This window comes from Littorina saxatilis, linkage group LG14, assembly GCF_037325665.1.
Source record: "Littorina saxatilis isolate snail1 linkage group LG14, US_GU_Lsax_2.0, whole genome shotgun sequence".
Lineage (NCBI taxonomy): Eukaryota > Metazoa > Mollusca > Gastropoda > Littorinimorpha > Littorinidae > Littorina > Littorina saxatilis.
This window is the reverse complement of record NC_090258.1, coordinates 27487500-27511328: the sequence shown is the minus strand read 5'-3', so window position 1 is coordinate 27511328 and position 23829 is coordinate 27487500. Positions and strand designations below refer to the sequence as shown.

The 23829-nt window shown below is 42.0% G+C and overlaps 2 protein-coding genes across 2 annotated transcripts in view; one reads left to right on the top strand and one right to left on the bottom strand.

Annotated features, from left to right (window-relative positions):
• The first annotated feature begins 12050 nt into the window (after positions 1–12050).
• On the top strand, positions 12051–14619 carry LOC138946565 (piggyBac transposable element-derived protein 4-like). Its single transcript, XM_070318007.1, has 2 exons — positions 12051–12147; positions 12788–14619. The coding sequence occupies exons 1-2, from the start codon at positions 12051–12053 to the stop codon at positions 14419–14421; spliced, it is 1731 nt and encodes a 576-aa protein (XP_070174108.1). The 3' UTR covers positions 14422–14619.
• Positions 14620–15403: 784 nt separating this feature from the next.
• LOC138947466 (protein TANC1-like) overlaps positions 15404–23829 on the bottom strand; it is a gene marked incomplete at its 5' end in the record, with an annotated part of 32797 nt that continues 24371 nt past the window's right edge. Inside the window, 5 exon segments of the mRNA XM_070318948.1 lie at positions 15404–16323; positions 18010–18156; positions 19817–19908; positions 20738–20870; positions 23468–23653. Of these exon segments, the coding sequence (XP_070175049.1) occupies positions 15982–16323; positions 18010–18156; positions 19817–19908; positions 20738–20870; positions 23468–23653 (900 nt within the window).

The window sequence follows — 23829 nt, the reverse complement described above, 5'->3', positions numbered from 1 at the left end:
ATTTGTAAACAGGAATCGCTTGACAAGTGGCCCCCTTCCTCGTCCTGATATGGCTCTGTGTAGTCGGCTGGACGTTAAGCAACAAATAAACAAACAAACAAATACAAACCCGACAGAGTTACTTCCGGAATTTAACCTTTGGGGGTCTTGGGACCCTGGAGGTGGAGGGTGTATGGGGAGCCCTGTAAGGTTTGTTTGTTTGTTTGTTTGTTTGCTTAACGCCCAGCCGACCACGAAGGGCCATATCAGGGCGGTGCTGCTTTGACATATAACGTGCGCCACACACAAGACAGAAGTCGCAGCACAGGCTTCATGTCTCACCCAGTCACATTATTCTGACACCGGACCAACCAGTCCTAGCACTAACCCCATAATGCCAGACGCCAGGCGGAGCAGCCACTAGATAGCCAATTTTAAAGTCTTAGGTATGACCCGGCCGGGGTTCGAACCCACGACCTCCCGATCACGGGGCGGACGCCTTACCACTAGGCCAACCGTGCCGGCCCCTGTAAGGTGACAGAATGAACAAAAGTATATGGGTGAATTTGATGATAGTTATGTGCAGATATTTTGATATGGAAATATTTCTTCTTTTTGATGTGGGTATGATAGTGTGTTTCTTTTTTGACTGTACTTTCATGAACGAAAGAAACTATATACATTGTAAATTGCACCATCTGCGAAGTATTTGAGATAGCATGATGCAACTTTGTTTTCCCTGACAAGACGAAACAAGCATTTTGTGTGTGCAAGTTTTGTACATTGCTTGGTGTTTTAAAAAACCCATTTTTTTAATGTTTGGGAAGATGCTATAGTGTGTCCTTTTAATCAATAAAACAATAAGATAATATAACACACTTGGTATTTGTATGTTTGACTGTAGATGAGACTTAAACATTAATCTGTGGCATAGAAAATTAACAATTACTTTTGACGCAAAATCCTTACATTACATAAATGGACAAGAATGAAAAATGTATTACTGTATTCTATTAAACATATTGCTGTTGTGTCAGCAGTGTCAGAATGTGCGACATCAATATAATCATACACACACACTCACACACACACACACACACACACACAGACACACACACACACACACACACACACACACACACACACACACACACACACACACACACACAGTTTGGCTTTCCTAAGAAACGTTACTTCCTAGCTTTACTCACTTGACTTGCCAAATCTCGATTGCCTCCTTTGCCTAACTCTCCTGCGGGAGACACAAATCACTTCGCCCTCCATTTTCAATTCGAGTTTCGTTTCGAAGTCGATACTATAACTATGAATGCCGACATCTCTGGAAGACACCCTCGTCGCTCTGCTGTAGAATACACGATGCAAGGTGAGAGGGCTACGCTAGCATGTTGTCAAAAGTGCCTGTCACCAATTAATAGAGATGAAAACATGCTGAGCCGTCAAGTCCACTCCTGACCAAAGCCAAAGCAAAGGTACTACACCCATTCTCGGTGAGAGAGCATGTGTATGTGTCCTTACGTCTGTCTTTCTTACGTTAAGTGAGAGTACACGTTTGTTGTGAGTCTGCCTGCATATGTGTCAATGCTTTGACACCATTAATTCATGATATATGTAAGATGTAATTGTTTTTCTGTTTTAGACTGGCAGAGCTGGCTGAAAACTGTGACATACACCCAACTGACAATGGTTACGCTTCACCCAGAGCTGTTTGAACATGGCGGCCTGCATCCATCCAAGGCTGGTTAGACCTGTCCAAGAGCTGTATGAGAATGGCGGCATGCACCTATTCAACAATGGTTTCGCCTCTACCAGAGCTGGGCCCAGACATAAAGTGAGTTTCTCTTTGTGTATTGTACATATATATACATGTATATAATGTTTTAATGTGGGCTAAGGGTGGAGATTTTTTCTGATCTCCCAGGTCAACTTATGTGCAGACCTGCTAGTGCCTTATCCCCCTTCATGTGTACACGCAAGCACAAGACCAAGTGTGCATGGAAAAGATCCTTTAATCCATGTCAGAGTTCGGTGGGTTATAGAAACATGAAAATACCCAGCATGCTTCGACCCCACCGAAAGTGGCATATTGCTGCCTAAATCAGTAAATGGCGGGGTAAAAACATTCATACACGTAAAAATGTGGGAGTTTCTTCCCATGAACACAGCAGAAGAGACTAGCTTTCAGGGTTTCATTTACCAGTGCGCCCTGCGCCATTGGCGCATTAAATCTGAAAATGTCCCATCACAATTTCCTTCAGTGCGTCAAAGGGCACATTGAGATAACGTACGTACCACTGCGCCACCAAATGTACACTTTACATCGGATTATACACACACACTCACACACTCACATACTTACACAAACACACACACATACATAAATAATACTATATATAGCGGCTAATTCTCAGATGGCACAATATTGCACCATTTTGCATCTTTGGTCAAAACGCGTACAGGCCTCTTTGGCGCTTACGGTAATTTTTGCCTTTGACTGTGCTCCATCGGAATTTGGTTGAGGGGGACAAATGTCCCATTGCCCTTTTCTCCCAGGTTAAACCCTGAGCTTTTTCAAGAGTTTTTCTGTATAGTAGTCAGTATTAGCTGCCACTGCATCACCGGCCTCGAAACGCTCATGAAACCTTCATTTGTTTTTTGTCTATCCCACTCAGGCATCATCCACAGGATGAAGAAGCAGATCAAGCATGTGGCTCACCGGTACATCACCAGTGCATCACCAGTATGCCCAGGAGTACATCACTAGTACGTCCCTAGTACATCACCAGTATGCCCAGGAGTACATCACTAGTACGTCCCTAGTGCATCACCAGTGCATCACCAGTATGCCCAGGAGTACATCACTAGTACATCACTAGTACAGCAGGCAGGAGTCCCTTCCCTTGCACTCCTGTCAAATGACTACTGCCATGACATTATTGTCAGAAGATGTCACTGTCTGATGATGTCACTGCCCGATGATGTCACTGTCTGATGATGTCACTGTTCAATGGTGTCACTGTCTGATGACTTTTTTACCACCTTGCAATGCTTGGCCAGGACTACAATTACATCAATGTGGCTTTCACAACATTAATTCACCAAGAACTTTTAGCTGTGCCCTGAGAGCACCAAGGCTGTTAATTTTTGTTATGTGACTAAGTGGAGGGTGTCCGAACCTCCCCCCGTGTACACTACATTGGGTGTGCACGTTAAAGATCCCACGATTGACAAAGGGTCTTTCCTGGCAAAATTGCTTAGGCACAGTTAATAATTGTTTACCTATACCCGTGTGACTTGGAATAATAGGCCGTGAAAGGTAAATATGCGCCGAAATGGCTGCAATCTACTGGCCGTATAAAATTTCATCTCACACGGCATCACTGCAGAGCGCCTAGAACTGTACCCACGGAATATGCGCGATATAAAACTCATTGATTGATTGATTGATTAAAAGCCCGGCTAGATCTGAGATGGTAAATCAGACTGTCTTCACGAGAAGGAGTGTGTCTCAATGAGAAACAACATCGACTGAACAAACCAAAACCCTCTCTTCCAAAAGGAAATTTCTTACTTCAAAAAAGAATCAAAGTTCGAGAAGACGTCATGATGCGAAGTTCAGCATCACATAAACATTTTGTCACTTCTTCTGAATGTCTTCCACTGAACTGACAAATAATTTTGAGAACAAACTTAGTATCTTGTTGTTGTTGTTGTTGGTAACAAACTTTGTGTCGGGGACATCTTCATATCAGCAGTAGATAATGACTCGCAAGGTCACCGCCGCGCTGTGCATGTATCGGTATTGTGACTATCTCGTCTAATTGTCTTCGGAACATCAAAAGGGAAACAAAGTTCGACAAGACAAGAGGTCACACTTCGACTAATGGCGTCACGTAAAAGTTTTGACCCTTCTCTACCCAGGAAATGTCTCCGTGACTTAATCACATGAAAATGAAAAATTACTTGCTATGCCGCGGTGAAGATGTGCCAGTATTGTAAAAAATTAAATGAAATTTGCCAATAATTGTTCATATAACATTTCATAGTTATTTGTATTTGATGTTTGAAATTTAGTTTCAAAAGTTTGTACCATTAAAGTTGGGGCAGGGAGACAGCTCAGTTGGTAGCAGCGCTGGCTTGAACCAGTTTGTCCTTGTTGGCATGGGTTCGAACCCCACATTTGGTGAGGGATTTATTTCCCAGAGTCAACTCTACTCGGAGTCCGAACACACCCGTGTGTACGCATACATGTGCAAGACGAAGATTTCAAGTTCTCACAGTGAAAGTATCTTTGCATTGAAACGAAATATACATGCATACTATGAGAAAAAAATATTGGGTAGCTCCGTACTGTATAGCAGTTTGTTTTCCTGAGTGAGAAAGCGGCCTGAATAGACGATGTTCGGAAATAAATGCTTTTGTGAACAAGAAACAATTGACAAGTGGCTCTATCTCATCTCCCCCCTTTCCCCGTCGCCATATAACCTTCGTGGTTGAAAACGACGTTAAACACCAAATAAAGAAAGAAAGACCTGTAGTAATTTCCGTATAAAGGCATAAGATCCTGAAAGTTTCAGAGCAATCCACCCGGTCATTGCTGAAATACAGCGCATTTTCGTATACCCATCAAATTTGATGCAAAAACCTTGCATTTTTGACCACTCATGCAACGACACATGCATCAGTAGGAATGGCATAACACAAGATAGCTAAACAGAACGACCTGTTTTGGGTAGATAATTAATTTGGCTTTCTCCTTGCATTAAGAATGGTACCAGTCGTGCCACTTTTGAATTTTCGTCGATTTATTTAATTTGCACCATACGTTTTTGTCAGGTCGATTTTGGGGGTACCCTTAGTTGAGCGGCGGTCAATTAAGTGACTCCTGTAAAAAAAACCTTTGATCCGAAAAATGTGCCAGATAGCCAAGCTGAGTACCGTAAATGGCATAGAAAGTGTGAATGAAATGGGACGGAAATGAGGGCTTAAGTTAGGGTACGAGTTCTTTCAGTAATTTATTTGCACAGTTTATACCTTGTATAATGAGCCAATAATACGTGTACAGTACATAACATTCCAAAAAGATAGCTCCAGATACTTTCTTTTTTTGTACACATTTAACTGCCACAAATGCCGAGAAAACGCATGTTTCCCCTTCCACTCGAATGAACTTTTGTACTGTTTCCCAGTGGCTTTGACAGGGTTGTCCCAAAAAAGCGCCCTGTTTTCTTTTTGGTCTCATTTTTTACTTTAAAGAGAAATTTAGAAAATGTCTTCACCAAACAATAGCAAAATGATGGGGGATTATGTCCTGCAAATTTGGTAGAAATTGTGTTTTTGTTTGGTGAAGAAATGTTCAAAATCTCTCTTTGCAGTCAAAAATGAGACCAACAAGAAAATAAGGCGCTTTTTTTTAAACACCCTGTATGTGGCAGCTGAATATTTAGGCGTGCAATTCGCATTGATCAGTGCTATGTCTTCGCCTGTATCATGTCTACGTGTGAACAATTCAATTTTAATGTCCAGTGTACTTTGTGTTGCTGTATTGTTTGTAAAGCACAACGAGGCTTTTATTTTTGCTGGCGAATACAGCGCCCACTCCCCCCCGCCCCTCCCTTACACCTTTCTTCAAGACCACCCGATATGACTTCCTCCACCCCCTGCGGGTTAGGGGGAAGAATTTACCCGATGCTCCCAGCATGTCGTAAGAGGCGACTAACGGATTCTGTTTCTCTTTTTACCCTTGTTAAGTGTTTCTTGTATAGAATATAGTCCATGTTTGTAAAGATTTTAGTCAAGCAGTATGTAAGAAATTCCCGCAGTGGGGCACTGCGGTTATGAAATTAAAGGCCCCTCCTGTTTTTGGAACCGCAGGAGCTTTCTAGTTTGCTGTTAGGTAGATTTTTGGTTCCTCTTTCCTGTCATGCTCTCTTTTTCTTCATGAATTCTTTTCTTTTTTCTGCCTTCTTGCTCATTCACCTGTATTTTTTCCAAAAATCTCTTCTCTTGCCGCTTGTCTCGCGATTCATGTATAGTTTAATCTGTTTGTGTTCTGATGTAAGTCCAGCAGTAGATAGGTTAAGCCTATTTTAACATACTGGAAACTGGTAATCTTCCAGTAGGTATTAATTTAGTTTTACTAAAGCCTGCTGGGACACAAGTAATGGGTTAGTGCATTTGTAAACAGGAATCGCTTGACAAGTGGCCCCCTTCATCCCCCCCTTCCTCGTCCTGATATGGCTCTGCGTAGTCGGCTGGACGTTAAGCAACAAATAAACAAACAAACAAACAAAATTGTAAAGATTTTAGTCAAGCAGTATGTAAGAAATGTTAAGTCCTTTGTACTGGAAACTTGCATTTTCCCAGTAACGTTGCAAGCCCCTCGAGCAAATTTTTGATTAGTGCTTTTGTGAACAAGAAACAATTGACAAGTGGCTCTATCCCATCTCCCCCCTTTCCCCGTCGCGATATAACCTTCGTGGTTGAAAACGATGTTAAACACCAAATAAAGAAAGATGACTTCCTCCCTTCAAAGACCCTGTATCCTCAGAAATTGTTGATAACCTCTCAGTGTAAATTTACCCCCATTTTGAGAACCACATCCCCCCCCTCTCCCCCCATTCTTTAAGACCCATTTTTTTCAGATTTTTGTATTAACGAACGTCTTCTGGGGGGGGGGGGGGGGGGGGTGTTCCAGTGTGTTTACGAAGGGTTCTTGTCTTTGTCATTAACATTGTCTTTGAGCATTTTCATTAAAACTGGCGTAGGTTGTGCAGTATTTAAAAAAAAAAGGGGGGGGGTCCAGTTGGTTTACGAACGGTTCTTGTCATTGTCATTAACATTGTCATTAACATTGTCATTAACATTGTCTTTGAGCATTGTTGTTAAAAGGGGGGTTCCACAGTACATAGGAACGATTTCTTGTTATTATCATTCTTACTTTCTTTATTTTAACATTTTGTGTGTGTGACAAAATATGTATGTTGTTTTTGTGGTCGCTCTGCTTCAAAAGAAGGAGAGGAAAGAGAGCTCAATAAATAACAAGTCGCGTAAGGCGAAAATACAACATTTAGTCAAGTAGCTGTCGAACTCACAGAATGAAACTGAACGCAATGCCATTTTTCAGCAAGACCGTATACTCGTAGCATCGTCAGTCCACCGCTCATGGCAAAGGCAGTGAAATTGACAAGAAGAGCGGGGTAGTAGTTGCGCTAAGAAGGATAGCACGCTTTTCTGTACCTCTCTTTGTTTTAACTTTCTGAGCGTGTTTTTAATCCAAACATATCATATCTATATGTTTTTGGAATCAGGAACCGACAAGGAATAAGATGAAATTGTTTTTAAATTGATTTCGACAATTTAATTTTGATAATAATTTTTATATATTTAATTTTCAGAGCTTGTTTTTAATCCAAATGTAACATATTTATATGTTTTTGGAATCAGCAAATGATGGAGAATAAGATAAACGTAAATTTGGATCGTTTTATAAATTTTTATTTTTTTTTACAATTTCAGATTTTTAATGACCAAAGTCATTAATTAATTTTTAAGCCACCAAGCTGAAATGCAATACCGAAGTCCGGGCTTCGTCGAAGATTACTTGACCAAAATTTCAACCAATTTGGTTGAAAAATGAGGGCGTGACAGTGCTGCCTCAACTTTCACGAAAAGCCGGATATGACGTCATCAAAGACATTTATCAAAAAAATGAAAAAAATGTTCGGGGATTTCATACCCAGGAACTCTCATGTCAAATTTCATAAAGATCGGTCCAGTAGTTTAGTCTGAATCGCTCTACACACACACACACACACACACAGACACACACACGCACATACACCACGACCCTCGTCTCGATTCCCCCCTCTACGTTAAAACATTTAGTCAAAACTTGACTAAATGTAAAAATGTTGATGCCCACGGGTACACGAAAAAGGCGAGTTTTGTGCGAGTTGAACATTGGTGTGTGGAGTGTTTGTGTGTTCATGTCATGACATTTTCGTTCTGCACGTGCAAACCCATAGACAACAGGCAGCAAAGAGGTCAATGGAACAGTCCATGTGCAAACACCCCCTACATTGGTCGAGTCCATTATGAAAAAAATGGGGATGAGGGGTAAGAATTAAAAAAAAATGTTAAAAAAACAGTGTTGAATAAAATCTTACCTGCTGCAACTGACATTAAAAAAAAATAAAAAAATAAAAAAAAAAAAATCTAAAAAAGACCAGCGAAATCTGATTGTCGCGGTCTATAAAAAAAATAAAAAAAATAAAAAAAATAAAAATAAAAAAATAAAAATTCTAAAAAAAAAGACCAGCGAAATCCGATTGTCCCTATCTAGAATTTAAATTTTTTTTTTTTTAAATGTAAGGTGTTGAAGCAAAACTGCCTTTTCAACTGAGATTTAAAAAATCTTTAAAAATTTTTTAAAAAAACCCAGCAAAAACCGATTGTCCCTCTCTAGAAACACAAATAAAAAAATTATTAAAAAAATTATTAAAAAAACAGGGACATACCAACCACATATATAAGGGGTGATGGGTTAGTCCATTCTATCCACCAGCAGGTGTTTCAGGTTAGTACATTTTTAACATTTAAGGGGGGACAGGTAAGAACATTTTGAGTACATTCTTGGTACATTATGACTACACTAAAAGTACTTATGGTTGGAGTCAGTTCAGGGTACTGGACCATTCCAGTTCAGAGAGGGGGGGGGCAGGTTGGCCACACCTACAGTGTGTTGATCTCTCTGTTGCTGACTGATTTTTTGTTTAGTTTGTTTGATTTGTTTGCATGAAGTGTTAATTAGAACACACACACACACACACACACACACATTCATACTCACACAAACAAAAAAATGTTGATTTCAACTTTATTTAGTCCGAGGCCTTCACAAGCTCATGAAAACCACTTGTTTAACATTATCACCAATGAATTGAGAATTCAGAAGTAACTTGCTTTCGTTATTAGCTTTACTGGATGAGTAATTACAAACAAATTGTATTAATTAGTGTATGGAACCTCTACAACAGGTCTAACACAACACCTACTGTTACATTAATTAACACACACCTGTACACTTGCTGATTATAACACTAACTTCATTATATATACACACGCTATTAGCTATACAGTCCAACCCCTTTCCAGACCTCCAAAAAGGCTGATCAGAAAAATGGGTCTTAAAAAGGAGGGAGTCTTAAATGGAGGTACATTTACACAGGTTGGGAGCAGTAAATCTGAGAAATCAAAGTATCTAAAGGGGGATGGGGGTGGGTTCGTGGCAAAATCATGGTCTTTATCATGGTCTTATTCCACTGTATGCCGTAATGCCATCAAACCAAATAAGACAAAAATTTACTAAAGAAATAAACAAAATTTACAGAGAACTAAAATATACAAACGCACTTAATTTATATATACGATGAAAAGCAACAGCGCCCAACAGAGAATGCTTAAGAAACTTATAGTCATGCATGGTTAAAGGTTGCCTCAAGGTCAGATTCTCCGCCTAATTCATTCATGATAACAGCAAAAATGTTCACAATCACAAACAAAGTGAAAATGTATGTAACTGAAAGCTACATGAGATTCTTCTGAGAGAAAAGAAGACAAATACAAAAATGCCCCCTGTTTTTCAAAATTAATAATAACAATACATAATATTTTTAGAGCGCGTGTATCTAGGATTAATCCCTGCTCAAAGCGCTGGAAAAATAATTATGAATTAAATTTTGAACAAATAATTTTATTATAAGATTTTCATTGCTGAACTGAAAACTCACGTCATTATGCTTTTCGGTGATTCATTATCTGAACATTAGACAGTGTGACAAAGAAAAAGCTGAAGCCCACAGAAATGTGATACTTTTAACTGTAACAAGAATTGAGAAAACGGAGACAAATGCTAAAGAAATTTGGAATCATAAAATAAAGTAATCCATAAAAATAAAAATGAAACAGTGTTTGAAGACAGTTGTGAACTTAGTCATAAAACAAATAAACAAACCCCAGCAAATAAGTAAATCTGCAAGTAAGTTTGGAAATAAATAATTTAAAAAATCAGAAATAAATAAATAGGCCCATAATTTACAGTTGAATAATCATGTAAATAAAGAAACATTTATTAATTATGTCAATAAATTAATAACTATTTCTACCTTCAGGAATTTCAACAAGTATATCCAATAAAACGTAGAGACACAAAATAATTACAGTTCAACACTTCAGGCCTGGGAAGGAGTAAAAGTGGTTTGGGCGTACTGACGGGAAAATTTGCGTTTTAAGCATTTTTAAGGGCACACGGAGGCTCTTTTCTTACACAATTTAGAAAAGGACTTCGTCGTATTTTCGACGAAAGGTGTATCATTTCCAGGCCTGACACTTGTAACTCATAGTACTCATTTCACATATTCTCACAGACCTGTTTTCCTCAGCTGGTTAAAAAACATACTGTGATCTTCAAACAAAAAACAAAATCCAAGCAGTAAGTTGCATCAGACTTCACATAGGAGGAACGGTATTTATATACACATGAACTTTACACATAAATTATTTCGGTTTTTACAGTCAAAAACCAGAGCAAGGAAAGAACAAAGTACAGCTGTACAAATCGCAATTGTAAAACAAATATAGTGAAACCCGTCTTTTTTAAAACCGGAAAAAACAAGGTCTTGAAAAGGTGTGGGGTGGGGGGGGAGGGGGGGGGGGGAGTCTTAAAAGGGGTTCCACTGTAGCAACAGGTGAGACTGGATAATAGCACCGTAAAACCTTGCAACGTAAAATATTCTCCTGAGTAAGAGTTATAGCGGTCAGCTGGGAACACTGGTTTTAGACCTCCTACTAAAACCACAGGAAAACAGGATTTAAATTGTTTTTTTAAAAGCTGAAGAAAAGAAAATGCTCAAAGTGATAACGACAAAACCAGAAAACTGTACATAAAGAAAACTGTACATAAAGAAAACTGGAATTTTGCGCTTGCAACTATGTTCATTTTCCTAGCCCCTTCACCTTCCAACTCACAATGTTTCATTGTTTGCGCCTTGAGTGGGAGAAAAGTTACCAACAAACACCAGAAATGAAACAGTATAACTACAAGCCTTGGGGAATATTCTACAAGTGAAGATCTGGTACAAATCTTCAGCCAAAGTTATCGGAGAAAAAAGTTTAAAAAAGAAAACTTACAGCTTCAGAGGGAAAAATAGCTATGAAAAGAAAACTTAGCTAAGGACAAATTCTTCAGCCAAAGTTATATGAGAAAAAAAATTCAAGCAAAAGAAGTACATGTACAACCAAAGTTATCAGAGGAAAAAAAGCTAAAAAATAAAAATAAAGAAAACTTCCGGCAAACGTTACATGACTATGAAGGCAATCATTTTTCCACATTGACTAACATCGGACATAAACATGATGTGAGGTGACAGGCAGGTAAATGCTTTCTGGTGGTCAAGGTAACGGGAACAAGTCCATTAAGAAAGACAGGCGGTGTGCCACACAACAGATAGGGCCTGATGATTCAAACAACAACATGCAGCTACATCCCACACAGGTTAATGAGATACAACACCGAATAGCTAAACCAAGACTTCTGTTCTTGCCCCTCTCTTCCAAAGTGAAATTATCCGACATCAAACGAGAAAACGTGACAATACAAATAATGGCGTCACACAAAAATTCTGTCACTTCTGCTGCGTGCATGTCTCCCAAGGAACTGACAAAGAATTTTGAGAAGAAATTTTGTCTCAGTGACTTCGTCATATCAGCAGCAGAAAATTACTTGCAAGGTCACTGCAAGGCTGTGCGTGTATTGGTATCATAGGTCATTAACCTGCTTAGCACGATGCGCCACGATCGTGGCTTTGCCGGTCCGCCACGATGCGCCACGATCGTGGCGGAATTTCCCATGTCACGGGTCATGCCATGCAAATGAGCGAGAGCATTATTGACCAATCAGAATATGTGTTGTGCCTATCTCCTGCCTTCTTCCTTCGTTCATGCAGCCATCACAAGCCGTTTTTTGAACAGTTTTTCTCAAGTTTTTTGATAAAATGAGCGACATTGAGAGTGCTCACGAAGACGAAGACATCGTTCATGACACGAGCGAAGAGTCTGTTGCTGAAAGTGACTCTGAGGATGAATATGAAGGTAAGGATGGCTTTATTTGTGTTTGTAACTGAACAAGGGGGGGTTCTAGCAGACAGTGGCCATTCTTAGCTTGGCACGTGTCGAGTGAATGTCACTGACTGCACGAGTTTGGTTTGTTTTCATTTTTTGGGGGAGCATGTGGGCGTGTTTCTTTTATTATTCCGTGCATATGCTACCTCTATTGCTTTTTGATAACTGGAATCATTGCATAAGATTGGTATTTTGATCAATACAACTTTCTTTTTTGTCAGACAGATCTAGGTAATGTTTATTACTACAGGAAACTGAGGAGTGGATGGATAATGTTGAAGGGTACGAAGGGGGTGTGTCAGGGCTGATAACCTGTAAATCTGAAGTGTGTGAAATTGGGTTTTATTGCTCAGATTTTGCTTGTTATTGGTTGGTATTTCTACTATGAACTAAAAGCAATTTATTATTATCTTATTATATATTTGTGTGTGTGTAAAGAAATGTTACACTTTGTATAAATAATTAGTTTGGAAGCAAAACGAAAAGGGAAAAAAAGGGAATGAAAGTTTATTACTAAATTTAGCAGAATAAATTGCCATTTTTATAGTGTTCTGGAAGTGGAACTGAATAGTAAAAATAATTTTTCTTTTGTTTCTTTTCATTGTTGTAGAGCCCAGCAGTTCAGACAGCGATGATGACGATAATGCTGACCAAGACGTCAACGGCCTGTGGCTGCCCATCCTAGGAGAGGACCCAGGACCTAACCCCATTGGTTTCACCGCTGTTCCAGGCCCTAAGCATCCTCCACCTCAAGACTCCGAGCCCATTGACTATGTCAACCTCTTCTTCCCTCCTGCTTTCGTTGACGGTATTGTTGAGGAGACCAACACGTACACTCAGCAGTGGATCAATGGTCATCACGACTATTTACACCGCAAGCCCACTTCCATTGTTCACCAGTGGATCAAGAAGGGGCCTACAACACCAGAGGAGTTCAGAGCCTTTCTGGGGGTGACTTTCAACATGGGGCTGATCAGGAAGACCACCATTAGCTCATACTGGGATTCTTGTCGTCCGAGCCAGAAGACCCCATGGTTCCTGGAACATTTTTCGCGGGATCGATTCCAGTTGCTGATGAAGTTCCTGCACTTCAACAACAATCAACTGCAGCCTCCTCCTGGTAACCCAGCCCACAAGCTGTACAAGATCCAGCCTCTTATTGACCACTTCACCAGAGAGTTTCTGCGCTACTACCACCCCGACGCAGACATCTCTATTGATGAGAGCATGGTGGGCTACAAGGGGAAAACTCCACATCTGCGGCAGTTCATGCCCCTCAAGCGCCATGCCCGCTTTGGCATCAAGCTGTGGTGTGTCTGTGATGCCCTCAACGGATATACCTCTTTCTTTGAGGTGTACAAGGGCAAAAACCCGGCAGCACCAGTGGATCCGCAAGGATCAACGTACACGTTGGTCATGCGACTGCTGACTGCTTGTAACTTTTTCAACCGTGGTCATCACCTCGGAATAGACAATTACTTCTCCTCACCTCAGCTGTTCCTTGACCTGTACCAACAAGGGACTACAGCCACAGGCACTGTCAGGGCCAACAGGAGAGGTCTGCCCAGAGCAGCTCTCAACCAGAGACTGCAAAACCACCAGGTCGCTGAACGCCGGAAAGGCAATCTCCTGTGTGTGGTTTACAAAGATGGTGGCAAGAAACCTGTTCTGCTGACCACTGCTGTCTCTGCAGGCTTCCAGGAGCTGGAGAACAGAAGAAGACAGCAGGTGATGAAACCCAAATGTGTGGTGAAATATAACAAGACCATGGGGGGTGTGGACTTGAGCGACGCACGCCTCTACGTGTATCTGTCGGAACGCCGCACCATGAAGTGGTCACTGAAGGTTGCCTTTTCGCTGTTTGGGAGGGCTGTCTTGAATGCTTACATCATCTATGACAAGAACACCTCAGACAGGCCCAAGCTGACCAGGTACCACTTCATGGTGAAGGTTGTGGATGGTCTGGCGGGCAATTATTACCCACCCAAAGTTGTCCGTCGGCGCCGCACTGCTGCGGAGATCCAGGCCGCCAGGGAGAATCCACCACTGCAGGTCCCTCCTGCCCAGCCTGCCCAGCCCCAGCCAGGTCCTGCAGGTGATGCCCATGACTTGAGGAGGCTGCCAGTGGGCAAAAAGAGGGATTGTGTTGCTGGCCACAACAAGCGTGTCAGATCCGCCTGGGAGTGTCCTGTCTGTGACATTGGTCTCTGCCCTGGGTGCTTTGCCAAGCACCACAGGAGATAAAGTGCTGTCCATGCCAGCCCACCCAGATGTGTGACAGTGCTTTTTGTGCTATTTTGGACAAGTGAAACCATGTTTGTGCCAGTGTACATGCCTTTTTGTGTGGGACATTGTTTTCTGGATACGTTTGCGAAATATTCATGGATACTTCAGTGGACTGCTACAGTCACAAAAATCAAGGTATGGCTTTTACCTTACTTTCTTGGCATTGTCAAAGCATTTTTCTTTCTAAAAATGTATAGGTTTCTTGGTCTAATATTAATATAAGACCTTCAAAAACTAAAAAAACTAACACTACCCAATGACGTTGTTTGTACTCTTATTATAAGCCATTACTTTAGAACACACTTTTTATTATATGTAGTGCCAAGAGGGTTAACATAATGGAACCACCCTCTTAAGACCATTCATTCCTCCCCATTTTGTGACCACCCCCTTGTAATACCCTAGTTTTCCAGATTTTCTGCTGATAATGTCTGTAAGTTGACCTCAATTTGAATTAAGACTCACTCTCTTTCATGACCAGATTTTCTGCTGGTAATGTCTGTAAGTTGACCTCCATTTGAATTAAGACTCACTCTCTTTTAGACCAGATTTTCTTTGATTCTTGGAGGTCCTTAAAAAGAGGGGGGATGGGGGTGAGGGATGGGGGTGAGGGATGGGGGTGAGGGTTGGGGGTGAGGGATGGGGGTGAGGGATGGGGGTGAGGGATGGGGGTGAGGGTTGGGGGTGAGGGTTGGGGGTGAGGGATGGGGGTGAGGGATGGGGGTGAGGGATGGGGGTGAGGGATGGGGGTGAGGATTGGGGGTGAGGGATGAGGGTGAGGGTTGGGGGGTGAGGGATGGGGGTGAGGGATGGGGGTGAGGGATGGGGGTGAGGGTTGGGGGTGAGGGATGGGGGTGAGGGTGAGGGTTGGGGGTGAGGGATGGGGGTGAGGGATGGGGGTGAGGGTTGGGGGTGAGGGATGGGGGTGAGGGATGGGGGTGAGGGATGGGGGTGAGGGTTGGGGGTGAGGGTTGGGGGTGAGGGATGGGGGTGAGGGATGGGGGTGAGGGATGGGGGTGAGGGATACCACTGTATCAGATCTTGGCAGCTACATGAAGTGTGAACTTTCTCACAGCAACGGTAATTCATCAGTCACCACTTTTTCCAGTCAATCAAATGAAGCTCAGGGTGCGTTCATCATTTTAGGACACTACGGGATCTGATCTTTTCCAGTCCCGTAGATCCGAATGACGTGACAACAGTTCCTTGTTTTCACTTTGCTCATATGACCATTCAAGTCTTTGTGGTGGAGTGACTTCCTTACAAGACTAAGTCACAAAGCTGTCCCAGTAACATCTGGAAACTCTTATTTCTCTCACGAATTCAAAGCAGCAGTTTCACAGAGATGCAAGTTGCAATTGTGATGGAGTCTCCTCGTCGGTTGCAACCGTGGACTTCCGCTATATCGCGGTCTTTGGGGTCCAAGTTCCAATTTTCCACCGACAGTCAAATGTCACATCGAAGCACCATTTTCTCAGCACAGTCAGTAAGAAGGGAAATCACAGCGACGTTCTCCCATCACAATGCCGTCTCTTCTGGCTGTTGTTGACCGCTACGAGACGGAACATCCAGCGCTAACGACGAATCGTCCTCATCCTCCGAGATTCGGTCCATCTCATGGGAAGGGAGGCCGCTCTCGTAGCGCGACACCTGCTGAGTGCACTCCTCTTTGATTCGGGTGAGAAGACGCCGGACCTCTCGGTTGTTGGGAGCCAATCGTAACGCTTCCATCAGGTCGGCCTGTGCTGAGCTGTACTGCTGGTCATCTCGCTTGGCTCGTGCGCGGGCGTAGTACGCCTCGAAGCATTTGGGTTTGATCTCTAGCGCCCTCGTGGCCAGGTCTATGGCAGCCGGGTAATCCTGCAAGCAAGATGGTTGTGTCCAGTTATCATTTCACCTCTACAAAGTCAAATCTGTTAAGACCTAAAAATGGGGGGGAGTCATTTTCTTACAAGTCTTGAAACACTTTTAAAACCTGTGTGAACCCTATTACACTGTGTAAATTAATAACCAAGTACTCTTCAGATGCTGTTTGCAAAAAAGTATTTCAGCTTGGGAAAATCCTGAAAGCAAGATGGTTATGTCCTTTTAGTATACTATGCGAGGCCAAGAAAAATAAATAGTGATGCTTAAGATAACCTGTCCCCACAGAAAAGGGTAGGAAGGTAGGTAACTCCTTTAAAAACAAGAAGAGCAAACGCTCGATCGAGTCACTTTCGCAGTTCTGAATATTATATGAGGCATCAGATGGACAGGAAGAAATTGCTATTCACAACACAATGAGTCACGTTCACATAAAATTTGAGCCCGGTCACTTTTATAGTTTCCGAGAAAAGCCCAACGTTAAGTTGTGTGTTGCCGAACAGAAAAGGCTAGTTATCTCCCTTGTTTTTCTGATAACGTTCGTAAAAGGCTACAGATGTAAATACTTTGATGTAAAGAATAATCCTACAAAGTTTCAATCACATCCGATGAACTTTGTCAAAGATATAAAATGTCTAATTTTTCCTTTGACGCTGACCTGTGACCTTGAAAAAGGTCAAAGGTCAACGAAACCATCGTTAAAGTGTAGAGGTCATTGGAGGTCACGACTAAACAAAATATGAGCCCGATCGCTTTGATAGTTTCCGAGAAAAGATATAAAATGTCTAATTTTTCCTTTGACGCTGACCTGTGACCTTGAAAAAGGTCAAAGGTCAACGAAACCATCGTTAAAGTGTAGAGGTCATTGGAGGTCACGACTAAACAAAATATGAGCCCGATCGCTTTGATAGTTTCCGAGAAAAGTCCAACGTTAAGGTGGTGTCTACGGCCGGCCGGCCGGCCGGACAGACTAACACTGACCGATTACATAGAGTCACTTTTTCTCAAGTGACTCAAAAAGTGTAACATATTAAGAATAAAAATTAGGGTCTTCAGGAACAATAAGTTTAGGTCAGGTTAATTATCATAACCAAACACTTTTTTTTTAGGCCTAAATAACCGAGTATTCTACAGGTGTTTTTGCAAGGAATCAATTAGCAGCTGGGGACCATCACACTTACATACAGCTAAGGTACAGGTGTACCTGAGATGTGAGGCACCTCCGATGAGAGGACACCTCCTTTGATAGGGACACCTTCTGTTGTCCTTTCATTTATCTTTACCAAGCCATACCTGTCATGACAGGCCACCTGCCATGAAAGGACACTTCAGTGTGGCCTACAGGGGGTCTTATTATGGCAGGTACCGTATCGCTGTACAGTGGTACCTGCCATGAAAGGACGGCCTTGGGATCATTTAAAAGTGTCCCTATATTGCAGGTGGCCTGTCATGACAGGTATATTTTGGTCAAGATAATAGACAAAGGGACCCGAGTAGATGTCCTTTCATGGGAGGTGTCCACTCATCAGAGGGGCCTTACATCGCAGGTAGAACTGTACTTTGAACTACAAAAATACTTGAGAATTATACCCTTTCATGGACTGCAGAACTTGAACTTGGGGCAAAAAGACTATTTATTCAATATAAATACATGTAACTGCATATTTGCATTGAAACACTTACATTCTGTTTGCGTTTGCAGCGAGAGAGGTTGAGGAGGAAGTTGAGTCTGAGGTCCTGGAACGTTCGCCCCTCTTCGCCCAGCCCCTCCCGCGGGAACTTCTTGAGGGCGTACTGGTAGCGCTGGGCCGCCTCCTTGATCCGGTTCTTCTGCAAAACACAAAGCAGCACACGCGTCACATCACTTCAGCCAATAAACCGTCAGCAATAGACTTTTTCTGGAAATAACTATGTCAGAATGTTAAAGCGGTGAGGCCGAGTAAGATCTCCCATGATATCGAGCCAAGCTTTCCTTCTAGTTCTTCTTCATCTGTGTTCATGTGCTGAAACTCCCATGTACACTCCTATTTTTGTCACAAGTGAGTTTTACGTGTATGACCGATTTTACCCCGCAGCCATATGTCCATTTTGGAGGATGCACGCCAAGTGTTTTCGTGTTTCTATAACACATCACACTCTGACATGGATTATGGGATCTTTTTTGTAAGTACTTGGTCTTGTGCTTGTGTGTACACACAACGGGGCATAAGGCAGCTAGCAGGTCTGCACATAAGTTGACCTAGGAGATAGGAAAAATCTCCAATATTAACCGACCAGGCGCTGTTGGGATTTGATCACTAAACCTTCCGCATGGGTGTGAAGGAAATCACGAATAACACTGTAACAGGCAAAGTTTGACAGTGATATCCTCCACGCTTTTAGAGCGCTAACCAGAGATATAGCGTGACATAGCAAAGTGTGTTTCTCGCACTGTGAGTTCAGCTCACTGACCGGGGATAGTTGGCGTTGTAAATCGCAACTAGGGTATTGTTACACTTTACCACTGTCCTTGGACATTGAGGGGTTGTCCAAGTAATCGGCCGGGAGGAAGGAAGCCCGGATAGATGCGACAGTAAAGCACTTAACAGGTAAATGGAATAAGCATTCGAATATCGCTAGAGTGTTTATCGCATAAGTTGAATCGACTAACACTGTAAACTGTAAACATAGCAGACAGATATCTAAGACAAGATGTCCGCTATTTATGATTGTGCAGTGCGTCGTATAACCGGTCTGAGAGGGAGATAGCGGCCAGATGACAAGTGTGAAGGATCTGAGAAGCCGCCGAAGTATCATAACTCTAGACCAGCATAGCTGAAATTCGACGGGATTTCGCGAAGTTATTGCAAGGTTATGGTTGTCCGTATAGTTGGACCATAGAGGTCACAGGGCGAAAGGAACTGAGTAGACCGAGGTCACTAGTGGAAGGAATTAGTATTCAGATACATTTCCTAGTGAACGGCCATAGACGCTGTGTAATTCTGTGTTGTGAACAGAGTTAAAATATGTCAATAAGATCTTTAAGTGCATAAGATATAATGAGTGTTTAGTAGGCAGAGCAGACGGTGATTTGAGTCTGCCGGAATATGAACGGCAACTGTTTTTCTGACAACACACGTGATTCGATACCAGTAAAGTAGATAATGTGTGCCTGTGAGTTCACGGACTGTTTGTGTATTTTTCTAGATAAGTGAAGGGTGTAGGGTTTTGTTTGTGAAATTGTGCATGAGATTGTAACCTCGAGTTGTTTTTGCATCCAAACCTGTGAGTACCCAATTTTTGAATACCTAACCTTTATGTTCATGATTGTGTGTATTTGTGTGTATGTTTATCGTAACTGTATAATACAGTGGAGGGAACCTACATTTGGAGTTGTGTTTGTTCCTGTATGATAGCGTACTAACGCATTTGCATTCATTCACAATGGAAGGCCGGTGTTTTATCTACTAGGCCATTGCTCCTGTTTGTAAACAAAGAAAGAAAGCCTCACCTTGTACAAGATGTTTCCATCCTCCATCAGCTTGTTGAGCAGTAGCAGCAGGACGTCAGTCTTGCCAGACGCCATTGCCCACGTCTCGGGACCTGTAAACAACACACAAACAATTCAACATACTTTACACTCTTCACTCACTCACACTGCTTTCAAACTTTTAAACAAGATCACAAGAAGCTGTAGATTGCCAGCGATGATTGCGGCAACGTCACAGCTATATTCCACACGCTATTAAGATTATTATATTTAAGATTGATTTAAGGCGCTTATGTTGTGTATTGTTGCTGTTATTAAGATGATTATATTTAAGATTGTAAGGCGCTTAGAACTATTTTAGGATTTGCGCCCTATAAATACTCTTATTATTATTATTATTATTATTAGATTCTTGAGTTTGAATATTTAAAGTCTTTCTGTTTTAGATTTCCAATAAGCACACAATCATTATTCCCAGGACTGAACATCTATTCTAACACACCGACTTCTTCTTCTGCGTTCATGGGCTGAAACTTCCATGAACACTCGTGTTTTTTGCACAAGTGGGTTTTAACGCGTATAACCGTTTTTATATATATACAGGCAGCCATTAGCCAATTTCAGGGAATACATTCTTGGTATTTCTATGTTTCTATTACCCACCGAACTCTGACATGGATTATAGAATCTTTTCTGTGCATACTTGGTGAACACATGAAGGGAGATAAGGCACTAGCAGGTCTGCACATAAGTTGACCTGGGAGATCGGAAATATCTCCACCCTTAACCCACCAGGCGCTGCCGGGATTTAAACTCTCAACCTTTGGGTTAGGAGGCCAGTATCTTATCCACTCGGCCATTGCGCCCGTCTGTAACACACCAACAACTGTAACACACCAACAACTGTAATCATAAGTGAAAGAGTGTCACAGACAAACGTACCTAGCTTGGCTCCTTTGCGCAGGAAGCAGACGATGACAGCTGTGTTGCGACAGCCGATGGCTCGGTCCAGCGGTCGCATGCCGTGCTGGTCAACGTGCTCTATCTGCGCTCCTCTGTCCATCAGGAACTGAACCTGGTACACACACCACAAAATTCCACAATTAACTCATTCGTCTTTGCAAAAATGGATTAAAAGTGGAGGGGGGCGTGGAGGGGGTAACAGATAACTGATTACGATGTACTATATCAAGAACCACATTTCTTGGGTTGAATGCACACCTGTATGCAATGCAAAGAGTCTTGAAGAAATATTACAGAATGAATCTTGTAACTGACACCTGTACAATTAATTCAGCAAAAGCTAATTCCTACTCTGCTCAGAAAGCAGCCAAGCTGTTTAATGATTTATGGGTTGTGTGCAAGTGGATTAGGATTATCTTATCCCATGTATATCTCTGGACGGGTCTGTACATTGGGGTTTTTGAGTCACTTGAGAAAAAGTGACTCTATGTAATCGGTCAGTGTTAGTCTGTCCGGCCGGCCGGCCGGCCGTCCGTAGACACCACCTTAACGTTGGACTTTTCTCGGAAACTATCAAAGCGATCGGGCTCATATTTTGTTTAGTCGTGACCTCCAATGACCTCTACACTTTAACGATGGTTTCGTTGACCTTTGACCTTTTTCAAGGTCACAGGTCAGCGTCAAAGGAAAAATTAGACATTTTATATCTTTGACAAAGTTCATCGGATGTGATTGAAACTTTGTAGGATTATTCTTTACATCAAAGTATTTACATCTGTAGCCTTTTACGAACGTTATCAGAAAAACAAGGGAGATAACTAGCCTTTTCTGTTCGGCAACACACAACTTAACGTTGGGCTTTTCTCGGAAACTATAAAAGTGACCGGGCTCAAATTTTATGTGAACGTGACTCCCAGTGACCTCTACACTTTGACGTCTGCTTTGGTGACCTTTGACCTTTTTCAAGGTCACAGGTATGTCTTGAAGGAAAAAAATTGAAATATCATATCTCTGAAACTATTCATCGGATTTGATTCAAACTTTATAGGATTATTCTTTACATCAAATTATTTACATCTGTATTGTGTTGTGAATAGCAATTTCTTCCTGTCCATCTGATGCCTCATATAATATTCAGAACTGCGAAAGTGACTCGATCGAGCGTTTGCTCTTCTTGTTTTGTTTTGTATTTGCCAAGCACATCATTGTGGGGCTTTTAATCAATAACATGCATCCGTCTACAATGTATCATCATTCATCCTTCAACATGTATATTAAATATGTAAATGGCAAGTATACAAGCCATATATATACAACATTAGGACATAACCGACAGACGGACATATAACATACCGTTCGCCTACAAGTAAGGCCAGAGCATAAGATTTTTAAGTAACCATTTACACGGACAAGTAGGCACATGCTTTCACAATTTAGAGATTCAAAAGCCACAGATCAATTATTTCATAGTTTAAACTTAATTGTCAGTAAGTACTGGTGTCACATGACTGATGTGAACCAGTTGATTGGCTAATGGCGATGCGCTAAAGCGGCTAACAGAAAACACAAGTGTTATTCCGATAACGTACCAGCTAGACCAGTTTGGAAGACTGACTCAATCGACTCTGTGGCAGACTACACAGAAATACGACTACATCAGTTCAGTAAATGAATGGTTTCCGAATTATTATTTCAAGGCAAGAACAATCGTAATCGAAAACGTGTAAGGTTCAGAACGTTCTTACCATATATCATGCATGCAGACTCAGTGCAGACTGCAGTGGTTCGATTGCCCAGGTAGCGGCCTAGCAGACGACATTAACCCCGCTCAGCAAATTAACATGTTGGGCAAATGTGAACGAAAAAACGATGGGGATATAATACGTGTAGGGTTCAGAGCATTCTTACCGTTCATATTTAGTATCAGACTCCCCGATGAGTGAAGATACAACACGAGAAATATGCCACATTTGTTTTGAAAATGTGCGAACCGTTGAGTACCGCAGCGCTTCGAGTCAATTCAAGGGGAGTCACTCCGCACAGTCAATCCGTCGAAGCTCGACTGGAGGTTTCGAATCGCAAATAATGAAGAGCACATTCCTTTCTCCGAGTTCAAATGAGGTCTCTCTGAAAGATCATCACTGTTCAGATTAACGCTACACTGGAATTTACCAACAGAAATTAAAATGCGTGTGACGAAAGCACGACACACTTGAGACACCCCACACAAAAGTAGATCTTTACTGTACACGACCTGACCACACAGTTATGCCTATTCAAATGCGCGTTGCAAAATGTGCGTTTGGAATCTTCTTTTTTCTATGGCGGTACTGACAATATCGTTATTGAAACAATCCCAGTGCACTAAGGGATTTATAGAGCAAATCTCGAAAATAATTATTGAACTCAGCGCTATGCGCTTCGTTCAATAATGAATTTTCTCGATTTGCTCTATAAATCCCTTAGTGCACTGGGATGTCTCAATAACTTAAAATATATATATGTACATGGAGCATCTTTGATGAATTCCAGTTCCCTGGAGCCCATCCTTAATTGAGCCCAATGTTGACTTAGCAAAGTTTTTTTTCTGAAATTCAGTGCCATGTTAAGCTTCTTTGCAGTGAGCTGTCCACTTCACCTAATAAATATTAGGCTTCAGGCACAGGCACACACACCAAGACACATGAAGGAAACAGGCAATGTACACACCACTTGAGCGTCTCCATAGAAGGCGGCGAGGTGCAGTGGAGTGCGACCGCTGCGGTCACAGTGATGGATGTCAGCGCCGCGTTGTGTCAGCGACTGCACTAGAGTGATGTGCCCCTTGAGGCACGCCCAGCACAGTGCAGTTAGCCCTTCCTTGTCTGTACGCTCCAGTTGTGCCCCTTTGCTCAGCTGCAGGGGGTAACAGAAATGGAGAAGATTATGAAAGGCAGACAATTCATTGAGTAGTCAAAGCTTAATTGCCCTGGCGACCACCTTTTGGTAACAACCACTCACCCATGACGACCCTCCCAAATAGACTACAAGGTCTTGCTTCATAAGAATCTTAGAAAATGAGTCCCACCGTC

Bases quoted from the DNA above. Each gene is read 5' to 3' on its own strand.
- LOC138946565 (XM_070318007.1), top strand. From the start codon at position 12,051: ATGAGCGACATTGAGAGTGCTCACGAAGACGAAGACATCGTTCATGAC. The intron at 12,148-12,787 runs GTAAGGATGGCT...TCATTGTTGTAG, and splicing joins CTCTGAGGATGAATATGAAG to AGCCCAGCAGTTCAGACAGC.